A 14,192-nucleotide genomic window follows, 5' to 3' on the forward strand; every position below is an offset into this window, starting at 1 on the left:
TACAGGTGGCACTGACTTTGATGGGGTAGGATGAGCATATGACCAGACTAGAGTAGGAAGTGCTGGGTGGGTGGATTGGGTCTTCCACAGGTATATGACTCTCCGGAAAGGGGTTGGGAGTGGGAGTGGCATAGTGAAGGACTAGGGTCTTTTGTAGATTGGGTGGGTGATGGAATATCACTTTAGGTGGGTGGGAAGTATCTTGGGTAGTATTCATTTCTGGGCTGTATGGTAGATAATGGAAGTCGTGGTGAAGAATATGCTTCATTTGTTCCAGTCCAGGATGAGATTGGATGATGAGGGTGGTGCTCCTTTGTAGTTGATTCTTATGGGTTGTTGTAAGATTAGGGGTGTGAGAGGATATGGTCACCTGAATGTGGTCTAGGTTTGTGGTGTAATGCCTGTCTGTGAAGGCCCTCATGAGACCATCAGTATACCGGTAAAGGGAGTTCTCGTGATTGCAGACACGCCAGGCTGTATGGGAGTGATTTTTTGTGTTCGAGCGGACAGCTGTAGAAATGCAGATTCTGTTGGCGGGTAGTTGGTTTAATGTGGACAGATGTGGGGATGGACCCATCGGAGGTCAACATGATGGCACGTTGGTTTGAGTAGGACCAGGTGAGGTGGGGAAGTGGATGGGAGAGAAGGTGTTGAGGTTTTGCAGGCATGATTCTAGATGATGATGATGTCTCAGTGAACTTGACCTAGACAAGGGGTTTGTTCTTTTGGGAGGCTAGGAATGTTTTCCTCTTGATGACCTATAAAAAGGTTGGCATACGAGGATGCCATGCAAGTGTGCAAAGCTGAGCCATGGATTTGTTTGTATACATTCCCCCCCAAAGGAGGAGTATATGTAAAAAAGCTGCACCATAGCTACAAAGGAGCGCCCATTTTGTCATCCTGGACTGGAACAACTGAAACATATCTTTCGCCAGGACTTCGATTATCTAGCATTTTGGCTATAAATGAAGGACACTCTACCCAAAATCCTTCCCACCCTCCTAAAGTGGTATTTCATTACCCACCCAACCTACACAAGATCCTGGTCCATTCCTATGCCTTTCCCACACCCAACACCTTGCCAGATGGACCACTTCCCTGTGGAAGACCCACGTGCAAAACTGCCCAATACATCCACCCATCACTTCCTGCTCCAGTCCTGTCAAGGGATTATCCTACTCCATCAGAGGCAGGGTCCCTGTGAAAGCAGCCATGTCATGTACCAACCCTGCTGCAATTACTGCACAGCTTTTTTATGTCAGTGTGACAATCAACTAGCTGTCTACCAAAATGAATGACTGCTGCCCAACTGTGTTCAAGAACAAAGTTAACCACCCAGGTGCACAACATGCAGCAGAACTCAACATGCTTGATTTCAATGGTTGCTTCGTAGCCCAGTGTATCTGGATTTCTTCCCTCCTCCACCAGCATTTCTGAACTGCACAGGCGGGAGATATTATTGCAACACATCCTTCACTTCCATAACCCTCCTGCCCTCAACCTCCTTTAACCCACTGCCCTCACATGCTCCAGCCAACAGTTTCCCCTTTGTTTTTTCAGTCATCCCCTCGTCTTCATTGTATGCCACACCCCACTTCTTCCAGTACTTGTGCTTCAGCTGCCTAGCGCATGTCCCTGCCACCCCTCCCTCCCACATTCCTAACCAGGAAACCAGCTGCTTCCTTCTGAGCCACTAACTACTCACCTCACCCACTCTTCCTGTCTCCCATCTCCCTGTTCCTCCACCCACACCACCCAATGCAATCTTCACGTGACCCCTAGTCCATCTGTCAAAATGCAATCCCAGCATTGTGTGTCCAGCTGGCACAATGTAGAGACGAGTGTGTGTGTGTGTGTGTGTGTGTGTGTGTGTGTGTGTGTGTTTCTACTCTAGCATGTGTGTGTGTGCGCGTGTGCGTTTCTACTCTAGCTTGACAAAGGATTTATTCCAAAAGCTAGCAAATTTTCTTCCCATTTTGTGTGTGCTCTGTGGCCAACCGATTCTAGGTGCTTCAGTCCGGAACCGTGCGACTGCTATGGTCGCAGGTTCGAATCCTGCCTCAGGCATGGATGTGTGTGATGTCCTTAGGTTAGTTAGGTTTAAGTAGTTCTAAGTCTAGGGGACGGATGACCTCAGATGTTAAGTCCCATAGTGCTCATAGCCATTTGAATTATTTGTGTGTGCACTGATGAACACAAGGAGACACAATGGCAGCAAGATGGGGCCACAGGAACAGCACACACAATTCTTCCTAGTCAGATAACTACTGATAGCTTAAGTTATGATACTTTTTCCTTCTTAAGTGAGAGATAACTTGAATTATTTTGCAGTTTTTTCCATGACACTGTAACATTCTGAGTTTTGACAAATCACAGAAAATAACAAGGACCTGTAATTTGGTGTTTGATAAATGAAACACCTATGACTTTTTAGGCTTTCTGACAGATCTATTTCAAATGTCTTTCTCAGATATTATTGAATAATGCAGGTGGTGCAGTAGCTATAGCTGCAAGATGCTACTGGTGTACATCTACAACTACATCTACATACATACAAACTCTGCTAGCCACCATATTGTGCATGGCATAGTGTGTCTTGTACCACCACTAGTCATTTCCTTTCCTGTTCCAATCAAAAATAGAGTGAGGGAAAAATGACTGTCTATATGCTTCTATATGAGCCCTAATTTCTCTTATCATATCTTTGTGCTCCTTACACGGACAGTATATTAATATCGCCAAGCCACAACCAAGAATTGCACGTGTGCAGAGAAGCTCTTACAGTTGGACAAAATTCTTGATTTACCTCCCCAGATTCAAGGGACTTACACTGGCAGGCTTGCTGTAAGTGCAAATACCATCACAATATTGTAACTCTAACTGTGACTAGGAATATATATTAATTGAGGTTAGATGATTAGGGCACCACTTTATGATGATGATGATGATGAGGTCCCATACTTCGAGGAGCATAGGGGACGATGCAAGAGACCCACACTGCTGTACTAGGCAAGATCCTAGTGGACACCCAGTCATCTCGAGGCAGGAAAAATCCCTAACCCTGTCGGGAATCGAACCCGGGACCCCGTGCGCGGGAAGTGAGAACACTACCGCAAGACCACGAGCTGCGGACTAGGGCACAACTTAATATAAGTTTTTCTGTGATTTTTTAGGTTGCTTCAAAAGTGAAATTCAATGGAAGTTTGGCAGAATTTCTTTACCCTCTCTCTTTTGTGTAGGCTTAACTTCAACATGTTTCAGCTAATTAGGAACTGTTCCATTTATAAGCAATTGGTTATACAAGTAACTTAACAGGTTATTAAACCTTTAAATATGCTGAATGGTCACCAGAGTTGTTTGTGGCTGAGAGATACAATTTATCTTTAACCTACCTGATACGTATATACAGTAAACCATTAATCACATGTATAGAAAGTGCAGTCTTTAATAGGAGGCTTAGAATGGGCAACAGTGTGCATTCCAGCTGTATGATACTAACAAAAGGATATATTATTGCAGTATTAATAACTTTACTTTGCGAGAGCACAGGGAAATACCTCTTACCTACCACAACTCTGTCCAATGTTTTTCTGCATTGTAGCACAATTCTGGGCGAGGAAAAGTTTCTTGCCTGGAAGTAATATATCCACCTATAGTTGTAACATTTTCCAACCACATAATAAATGGATGGGAATCTTAGGATGCTCAAACTGATTAATAAGATGGATGTTTTCACAGTCGATACTTCAAACTATTTTCTTTTTGCTGTTGTGGGTATGTATTTTATATTGGTGCAGAACACTTTCATATTATTCACCAGTTATTACTGTACACTGTGGATGGTAATCAGCAAGGGAATCCCTTGTGTGTCTGAGCAAATACCAGCCATTCTTATTAGCCCTCCTTTTAACATTCATCTCTGTCTACAAATTCACTGTGTTGCTGTTTTTCCAGTTTCATTCTGGTCTGTATTTTTGTTCACTCTCTCCAGTTAGCTTTTATTTCATTCCTCTCTAATACTTCAAGTTATATGTAGTTTCTGAATTCTTGTGAGTTCTACCCTTTTCACACCATCTGTTATTTCTCAGCAACTGAAGTTTTTGTTCTTCTTAATCGACCATATCTGCCTCTTTCTTCCAAAGTGTAAATTACTCCCTTCATTGGAGATTTATTACCAACATTTATCTGTTTGGATTTTATCCTGTTATGAACAGTATCTCTTGAAAATGAGACATGATGTATCCTTTCTTTTGACAAATCATTCTCTGAACATTTATTTTTCCATATTTGTTTCTTTAACTTCAAAAATGGGAAACATTAAAATTAAACCTGTCCACAAATGAAAGACTGGTTTAAACACCATATGTCTTTACTGGACAAAGCCCTAATGGAGGAGCTGCACCCATGCTCTCCTCTGGCTTTTGAGCTGACATACGCATCCAGTTATAGAGGAATGTAGTTGTGGACTTCGAACCCATAAATCTTATCACATATGCAGGTAGTTTCCATTTCTACCTCACTTGTGTCAAATTTTAGTGTGAATAGCAAACATCTCTATCAAACTCAAAGATCAGTTTATATACTCAGTAAACACACACACACACACACACACGTGTCAAATGTATCGTCTTCAAATACTAAAGAGAAAAACAATTAGGCACAAATTCTTATGAAGACATAAAGGTGCCATGGTATGCGATACAGAAACGTGGGCGAGATGTATCACGTACCATGAAACGGCAGATCAGTATTTTATGTTAATGAAATTCCTGCAACTCAAAGTTTTCATCAACATTGCCACTTCGTCCGACTTTAACATGACTTTTGTTTTGAACTGTGTCTCAGATGTTATTAGGAAATATGGTGGATAATAAAGGAACAACACCAACATGCACAGATTGATTTATAGTTCTTGAACCAGAATGTGGCTCATTGCTTCAAATAATTACATTGTTATTTATGGTAATAATAGTTTCCAACGCAAATGTTACAAAGACAGTTCATTTTATATAAACTAAAAGTGATACAGAATGAAAGGTCAGCTTCATAGTTGTAAGACATTTAGCTATAACACTGCATTTAATTGCTTTTTAGGATTATGCCGAAGGTGAAGGAATACAACTGGATGAACTTCCAGAACATGCAAAATTAGATCAGATAGCACCTCCAGGGACTCCATACTTTTATGCTGAATTGCCTTCTGGTGAAAAACTTTTCCACAGAATCAAGAAAAACTTCCCATTGCAATTTGGAAGGTAATTATGAATTAAAGTATCCTGTTTATACAGTAAATAACTTTAACATTAATAAAGACATTCTTTTATTTGTATTTTCCTACAGGCAGCATCTTGTAATTTCCATATTAATGTGTGCTTTTGCAGCCTCTAATCATACCTACTTAGCATTTTGCACTTTCTATCAATTTCACATTTTTAGGTATCTGTATTCCCTTTTGCCTGCTTTGTTTTTTATATTTTATGCTTTTGTTAGTTAATTCAATATGTGCTGTGTTATCTCTGGATTCCTAGTAGGCCTTGTCTTTTTGCTTATTTTATCCTTTGTAGCCTTCACTATTTTCTCCCTCAAAGCTAACCATTTGTCTCCTGCTGGATGGACTGTAATCAAATTATAATACTTTTTCTTTTTAATAAAAAGGGCACTAAAACACAAGACACTAGCAATTAACAATGGTACACATTTGAATAAAAGACCATGGAACCGCTAGAAGTGAAAAAAAGGGGGGGGGGAGGGGCATGTAATACACTGAAATATTATACATGCACAGCCATTCAGAGGCAATCAGCACAAAAGCTATAGTACATTAAAATTTTCGGTTGTATTTCTATTGCTGCCTAATGTTCATCGTAAAACTCTCAGTGACCTCTCGTTCTTTCAGTTTATCCAAGTTGTGTCTCATTAATCTTCCAGCTTTTTGCAGTTTCTTCAGTATCATTCTACAGTTCATAACCAATAAATTATGCTCAGAGTCAGCATCTGCCCGTGGAAATCGTTTTCAGTTTAAATTTTGATTTCTAAATCTCTGTTGTACATATGGGAGCAATTAGAAAGTTATTTAACATCAATCAACATATAACTTTATTTACACAGAAATTACAGAACATAGAAGTTACATAATGCCTTTACATATAAATGCAAAGACATAGAAAAAAATCAGTGATTACATTTGGCAATCTCCCACATCCTCCCCATGCTGGTCTATCTCCAGGGGTACAACCAGCTGGGCTGGCTTAATGAGAGGTCTTCCATCAGTAATGCCAAGGATGGCTGTGCATCTCTTTCCTTTTGCCACATGTCCTATAAGAGGACTTCATCTTGGTGAAGGGCAGTGTCTCAGACTTGAATCTTCACCATTTTTTCCATTTAGGAATTTGGCTTGGAAATCACACAATAGCATGAGATACTCTTTGCTCCAGAAATCTTGTGCTGTTTTCCGATGAAATCTGAATTTTCTCATCATGTCTGTTATGATAAGTGGCTCGGGTCCTGTTGGTAATGTTGAGAGTCCCTTGATTTGTAGTTCTTGAACCAGAAAGTGGACTCACTATTTCAAATGATTACATAGATATTTATTACAATAATAGTTTCTAATGGAAAAGTGAGGAAAAGAACACTTTGTCTTCAGTGTGGGAGATTGGCTTCACGTTGATGGTGGCTTCCTTTTCTGTGCTGAAGTGTCCAAGTACTTTTTGGACACATCTTTTGGTTATCAGCAGAGATGACCATCTATGTTTCTGTTATCCCTTTGTTAGTTGCATAAAATGTTTGGATGTTTTAAGCTGTTGGTAGTATGTGGAATGACCATAAATCTTTGTAGTGCCAACAAAAATTGATTCGTTGTTGCATTGTGGACTGTATCTAGGTGATTGGCTCTAGTCACAGCACAGATGAACAGTAAAACATAGCCGTGTGGGGTAGCCGCGTGATCTGAGGTGCCTTGCCACAGTTCATGCGGCAAGCAGAGAACTTTTGTGGCAGAGCAGACTGATTTTCTGCACATGCGTGACACTGTGGCACATCTGTTCTATTTGGGCATCCATACCCTGCCAAGTACAGTGTCAATGTGCTAACTGTTTCAAACAAACAATCCCCCAATGTCCTTGGTGAAGTAACTGCAACACTTCTTTTTGCAAAGGATTAGGGATCAACACACGTGATTGGACACTATCTTTCTCAACAAGAATCACACCTTTCTGTACAGCAAGGCTACGCTGATGTGCAAAGTATCAGCACACTACAGAGTTCTTTATGTGATTCAACGAGGCCAAGATGTGTGAATATAATTGAGCAAAATGTTCAAACCTGGATCAGTGTCCATGGCCTGTGGCATTTTCCTATAGTTCAATGGAAAAGACTGAAGCAATTCAGAATACTAAGCATTGATGTGACAACAAGATGCAGCAGAAGCATCAAAGTCTGTATCTGGGCCAATCGAATGGTGTGGAAGGGCGTCCGCATTACCATGCTGAGCTGTCGGACGATACACAATCTCGTACTGGTATTGAGACAGCAACAAAGCCCACCTTTGCAATTTTTGAGCAGTTCGTACAGGAACTGGTTTTGTCCAATGAAACAAGGAGTGCAAAGGCCTGTGATCTGTTACTAAGTAGAATTTTCTGCCATACAAATAGTGGTGAAATTTGGTGACACCATACACAATAGCCAAAGCCTCTTTTTCAATTTGTGAATAGTTACACTGAGCTTTGGACAACACTTTTGATGTGAAAGCAATATGTCTGTCTTTATCGCCAATTCTGTGCAAAAGCACTGCACCGATTCTGTAAGAGGAAGTATCAACTTGCAATACAACTGGTTTGTCAGGATCAAAGTGAACTAAGCATCGATCACTGAGCAATGCATCTTGAAGTTTTTGAAAAGCTACTTGGCACTCATCTGTCCAAACAAAGGAGACATTCTTGTGACGCAAGCGATGCAATGGAGCTGTGATTTGTGCAGCATTTGGTATAAACCGAATATAATAGTTCATTTTCCCTAAAACTGACTGCAATTCTGTGATATTGCGAGGAACTGGCAAGTCTTCTATGGCAAACAAATGTGACTGAAGAGGATGTACACCTTCACTGTGTATGACATGACCAAGATACTGCAACTCAGATATAAAAAAAATTACACTTGTCCAGTCTGTACTTTAGTCCTGCCTCAGATAAAACATGAAATAAAGCATGTAAATTTGCAATATGTTCGCCAGGTGTACAACCTGCTACTACAATACCGTCCAAATAGTTTGAACAGTTTGGCACTTGTGCAGTCAGCTGTTCCAAATACGGTTGGAAGATGGCAGGTACAGAAGTGCTGCCAAAAGGCAAATGCAAGTATTTAAACAAGCCCAAATGAGTATTCAGTACACACACTTTTTGAGATTCTTCATCGAGCGGTATTTGAAAATGTGTTGTGCAAATCAATTTTTGAAAAGTAGCATCTAGCACCTAATTTGTCCATGAGATCTTCTGGGTGTGGCAGTGAATAAGTAGCAATGACAGTTTGTGGGTTGACTGTAGACTTAAAGGTAATACAGAGGCGGATGCGACCTGAAGTTTTGGGGAGCAAAAACATGGGTGTGGCAGTGAATAAGTAGCAATGACAGTCTGTGGGTTGACTGTAGACTTAAAGGTAACACAGAGGCGGGGTGCAACCTGAAGTTTTGGGGAGCAAAAACAGTGGACTTGCCCATTGACTAGCTGATAAGAGAGCAATTACTCCATTATCTTGCAATTCATTAAGTTCAGCAGCAACTTTGTCTCGAAATGCAATGGGAACAGTTCTGGCCCAGCAAAATTTTGGCTAAGCATTGTCTTTCAGTGTAATATGTGCAACAGAATTGTTAGCTTTACCTACACCTTCAGAAAAGAGTTCCGGGAATTCTTCTACCAAGCTAGTTACACTGTCCTTTGCATTGAATGCAGACACTGACAGCACATTGCCCTGAATATTAAAGCCAAACAAATCAAAACAATCAAGACCAAATATATTCTCACACTCGCGTGACTGTAGCTCTGTAAAGTCACTGTCCACATATGTGAGCGATACTTACCAGGCAAAGTACATGTTCCGAGAACGGAAATGCCTTGTCCATTATAAGCTGTCAGTAGTTTTAGACAGGGGTGGGAAGCCTAACAGTTCACATGTGTAATGATTTAGCAATGTGACAGTGGCACCTGTGTGCAACTGAAATTTCACACTTTTCCCACAAATAAGTAAATGAACAAAAAGTTTGTTTGACTGACGTATCACTGACAAAACTGCACACTTGCTAGTTGCAGATTGGAATATACTGCATTAATCACATGGGCCTTGTGATGAGAGTTTTGTGAGTAGGCCGAATTCTTATGTCTGTTCTGTTGCAAACACACGGATTGCACATGTCCTTTCCTACCACAAGCATAACACCGAACTTGTTGGGAGGGGCAGTCTTGGCATTTGTGACGTGTACAACAGCAAGGGCAAGACTTAATTCTGTTCGCCTATGTAGCCACCTGTTTAGCGAACTGCTTAGGTGGTGTGGAAGGTTGTTTGCCCGGTGTGGGTAGCGTACACCGCCTGTGCAGAATGGGGTGATCACAACTAAGGGACTCAACCCAACAAATAGCTGGCTGCTAAAGTGTATGAGCCGACAAGGCACCAGAATCATACTGATCTAGTATTTGCATTACCTGCTGAAATGATGGATCAGACGGTTTCAAAATTTGTCCTCTGATTTTGACATCAGTCACATTGTATACAATCGCATCATGCAACATAACATCTGAATATAAAGCACCGCAAGCACATTTGAATTTGTATTTCCTGGTCATACCCTGCAAATCTGTTACCCACTCGCGATAAGTTTGTTCTGACCGTTTTTTGCAATTGAAAAACTGATACCACCTTCACTTGTTGATCATAATAGTTAGTTAACGAAGCAATTACTCGTTTGTATGACAGTTCACTCTGAGTGGTGTTAGGATGTAACTTCTGGATAAGTTTGAACACTGCACTTCCTACCACTGATAGTAGTTAAGGAAGTTTCACAGTACCTGCAGCATTGTGGGCAACTAAATGTGCCTCATACTTTTGTTACCACTCAAGCCATTCTTCGTCTTGTTCACTAAATTGCCGAAAAGGCAGTATAGCAGCGGTAGCAGGCCATGCTTTTTCTGTCGAGCGCGCAGCATTGGCAAGGAGCTGCAGCACTGTGTTGAGCAGGGCAGAAATCTGGTTTGTCTGAAACTGAAACACCTGCATGAGTTGTGTGGCATCTAATGCTTGGGGCTGCAGTGCCTGAGCAGGGGGCGGGACAGGTGGGGGGATCATGTTGGAAGACACAAATAGACAAAAAGATGTGCAAAGAAATGTTCTGCAATGCCCACTTGAAAACACTGATCAGCCAAAACGAAAAGAAACTGTTAAAGCAATATGTGCCCCTGCAAATGAAAGACAAGAGAAGATTAAGGCACCAGCAACAAAAAAGTCCATGGCCATCAGGCACGGAGGCCGTGTATAGACTCGTCACCAGTTGTGGGGTCTTGCCAACTCGTTGCTTCTAGGGTGCCTAAAGGATGTTGCATTCTTGGAATGCTATACAACAGTTCAAACAAATAACATTAGTAGTTTTATTTCTAGAAAGCAAATAGATAATATTTAACTTTGGAGATTTACAAGTAGTAGTCACAAATGAGGGGTGACTTGCAATATAATTTAGAGGCCTTGATATGTGATTGTTCAGGCAACTTTCCATATGTCACTGATAACTAATGTCCATGAACCAGTGCCAGTCTGAGTGGCGAAGGCTAGCAGGAGTGGTGCTTAAGTTCACTTCTTCCAGGTGTCGCTCTTGGTGCAGCGCGGTCCAATTCTGCGCACCATTAGCTGCCATTTCCTCACTGCCTTCTCTGCTCTTGCGTTCCGCATCTTTGTTCCAGCACTTTTGTTTATGCCAGAACACTGTACTTAGTTAGGTTTAAGTATTTCTAAGTTCTAGGGTATTAATTACCTCTGATGTTAAGTCCCATAGTGCTCAGAGCCATTTGAACCGTTTTGAAGATAAAATTATTTTTGTTTGTGTCTATACTCTGCAAAGCACAGTAAGGCATGTGGCAAGAACTGAACTGCCTTCCTGCTTTATGGCTTCAATTGTGGTAGCTACATGTTTGGGCTTCAGCTTTGTATGTGTTAGATGCAAAGGTAAAATCATTGTACTATTAATACCTTTCATGTACAAAAAATTGCATTCCTTTCATTACGAGCTGAATTAACCACTGTCTCGCATTGTTTACTGATCATATAGCAAAAAAAACATTTGTTCACATATGCAATTTATTTTTCCTTTTACTTCAGCCTCCACACTGAAGTCTGTGTTTATGATTCCTGATACTAAGTTTCAAACGAAGAAAAAGCATATTCTGATGCACTGGAAGAGCAGATACAACCTTGTTCAGTTCAAAACAATGAAAGTAGTTTGTTTCACAACACCATCCAAATTGGGCATTGTTCCATCTTGATTTTTGTAAATAAATTTGTTTTCATGTTAACTTAATATGTTGCAGTAGATCAACTGAAAACATGGTCATTCAAGGCGTAGGCGGTGAAATCAGAAAGAAATGGGAATCAATTTTTTTATTTATTTTTTTTTTTCGCAAACCTTATACATCTGACTTGTTCATACAAATGTTTGTGATGTATGTTTGCATTTTAAGCTGTTCTCAATATTTAGTTTATTGTTGACAGTTATTTCTGAAAAATATGGATTAAAGAGTTTGCATTAAATTTTTCTTAAAAAATGGAATAAAATACAGCACAGCATTTGAAGTGTTGTCTGTGGCTGTTGGTGAATCCACTATGAGTAAGACAAGAGTTTACAAGTGGTATAAATGTTTCCATAGAGGATTGAGATGTTGAAAAAGACGACCACCGTGGATGTCCCAGCACATCAGTTACTGACAACAATGTGGAAGTAGTAAAGAAAATGGTTCTGTAAAATTGCTGAATCACTATCAGAGAAGTTGCCGATAATGTCAGTATACCTCGTGCTCATTGGGCATGAAAAGTGAAGCAGCAAAGATTTTTGAATTTTGACAAAAAACGATGTTGGTAGACATTGTTCAGGAACCACTGAATGAAGTTGACGATCTACAACTTCTAAAGAAGTTTATAACAGGTTATGAAACATGGATATATGGGCACGACGTCAAAACCAATGCCCAATCATCCCAATGGAAATTGCCTTAAGAGCCAATACCAAACCAACCAGAATTGTGGTAAAACCACTTGTGAAAATTGCATCATGATAATGCTTCCGCTTAAACCTCAGTGCTTGTTCATGATTTTTTGGCAAAAGACAAAACAAGCCTCACTACCGTATCGCACTCAGCATGACTCCTTTCTATTCCTGAAGCTGAAGAGAAGCATGAGAGGATGTAATTTTGCGACCATTGATGAGATAAAAGCAGAATCACCGAAGGAGCTGAACACCATAACGAAAAGTGAATTACAGAAGTGCTTCCATATTGGAAAAAGGACTGACACAAGTATATTATATCTGAGGAGGATTACTGTGAAGTGGACAAAGTTGATGATGATGAATAAATAAAGATTCTTTAAGAAAAATCCTCATTACTGTTTGATCACACCACGTATATCGACAGACATGTAACTGTTTTGTTTAGTATGCATAACTCCACTCCTTTCCACAGTGGCTGTGGATTACGCTACAGAAAGTATTGATTTAATGAATCTAGTCATGAAAATTTTCAGTCTTGTTTTGTTTCACCAGACCAAATTTTTATCATGGACAGATGACTCCTAAAGAGTGCAGCCACTTGTCTTGCAGTAAAAGAAATGAACAGCACACTTTCAAATATCCATTCTCTCTCTCTCTCTCTCTCTGTGTGTGTGTGTGTGTGTGTGTGTGTGTGTGTGTGTGTGTGTGTGTGTGTGTTTTGTCATTGACTATATTTTTTGTTGCTTGTAGCATTGCCAGTTTAGTTACACCCCCAATCCTCCCATTTCACTGTAGATATTAGTATAACTATGGTGTCCTTTTTTTCCAAAGGGAGTAAACTCCCTACTTATCAGTCAGAAACAATTTTTGGAGGATGACTATGGAATTATTTTATTCATAGTTTAAGGAATTTTTCCGTAAATTGACACCTGATTATAACTGTACTGCAGAGTCATTATATACTGTTATTACTATTTCAGTTTATTATTTTTCAATCATATGTAATAAATTCACACTATGCAGTCATACTACGTGGTATTAAATAATTGGTTTTGGTGTTCCAGAGATGTTCTGGCCAGTGAGTCAGTACTGAATATGGTGGATCGAGCAGATTGGAGAGACTGTAAAGTTTCTAAGGAAGAAGAAACTGAATTGACGAAAACTTTTAGGGCCTCTTTTCAGCCGTTTGATTTTACTGTTTAAACATGATTTTATAATGAACATTTCAAGAAATTTTTATTGTTTGAATAAATAATTAAGTTTATAAGAAATGAAAGTATAAAATGAACTTTATTTGGTATAGAAGAGAAGTGCCTACTTACCACTCAATATCCCCGTTTCTTATAAAAATACCATTATCCCAATTAAAGTTGTAAAAGTGAAAGTTTATCCTCCATTTCACTAACTAATGTTAAAATATTTAAAATTATCACAAGGAGTTAAACAATAATGAAACAAAACTTCCATTGTTATATGTTGTATCACCCAAAGCCTATGTATACACTAGTGTGTAATATACAATAATACACGAATTATTTGCTGATGGACTATGTGAGAAGCAAAGTAAGAAACACAATCCAGCTGCTATCAGAAGAATGGAATATTTAACACAAAGCTGCATTTAAGTAAATGGGATGTTTTCCAACCAGATTTTGCCAGGCTCACCTGGCATTTTCATACTATTTACATCCAACAGATAATATTATTTTCCAAGAAATGTTGTATTTTCCCCCAGTCACTATTTTGAGAGTGACTTGCAAAATTTCTACTTAGGAAAAACCTGAGTTTACACTCAAATCTCTATCGCTAAGTGCCAAAGCAACAGTTATATATATGTAATAATTATGGTTTCAGTTTTTGTCAGAGTGGTAACTCTGTACTAATAATTGATGGTCATTACTAATGTCATGGGTTCACAACATAAAGCAGTCTTCACTTTAGTGCTTCCAATGAAACC

At 39.7% G+C, this 14,192-nt stretch overlaps 1 protein-coding gene across 1 annotated transcript in view; it reads left to right on the plus strand.

Moving 5' to 3' along the window:
* LOC126191245 (CWF19-like protein 1) overlaps positions 1-13,479 on the plus strand; it is a 160,489-nt gene extending 147,010 nt beyond the window's left edge. The window contains exons 11-12 of the mRNA XM_049932055.1: positions 5,095-5,255; positions 13,300-13,479. Coding sequence (XP_049788012.1) covers positions 5,095-5,255; positions 13,300-13,438 — 300 coding nt within the window. The 3' untranslated portion in view covers positions 13,439-13,479. The remainder of the gene's footprint in view (positions 1-5,094; positions 5,256-13,299) is intronic.
* Positions 13,480-14,192: the final 713 nt, after the last annotated feature.

This window comes from Schistocerca cancellata, chromosome 6 (assembly GCF_023864275.1).
Source record: "Schistocerca cancellata isolate TAMUIC-IGC-003103 chromosome 6, iqSchCanc2.1, whole genome shotgun sequence".
NCBI classification, from domain to species: domain Eukaryota; kingdom Metazoa; phylum Arthropoda; class Insecta; order Orthoptera; family Acrididae; genus Schistocerca; species Schistocerca cancellata.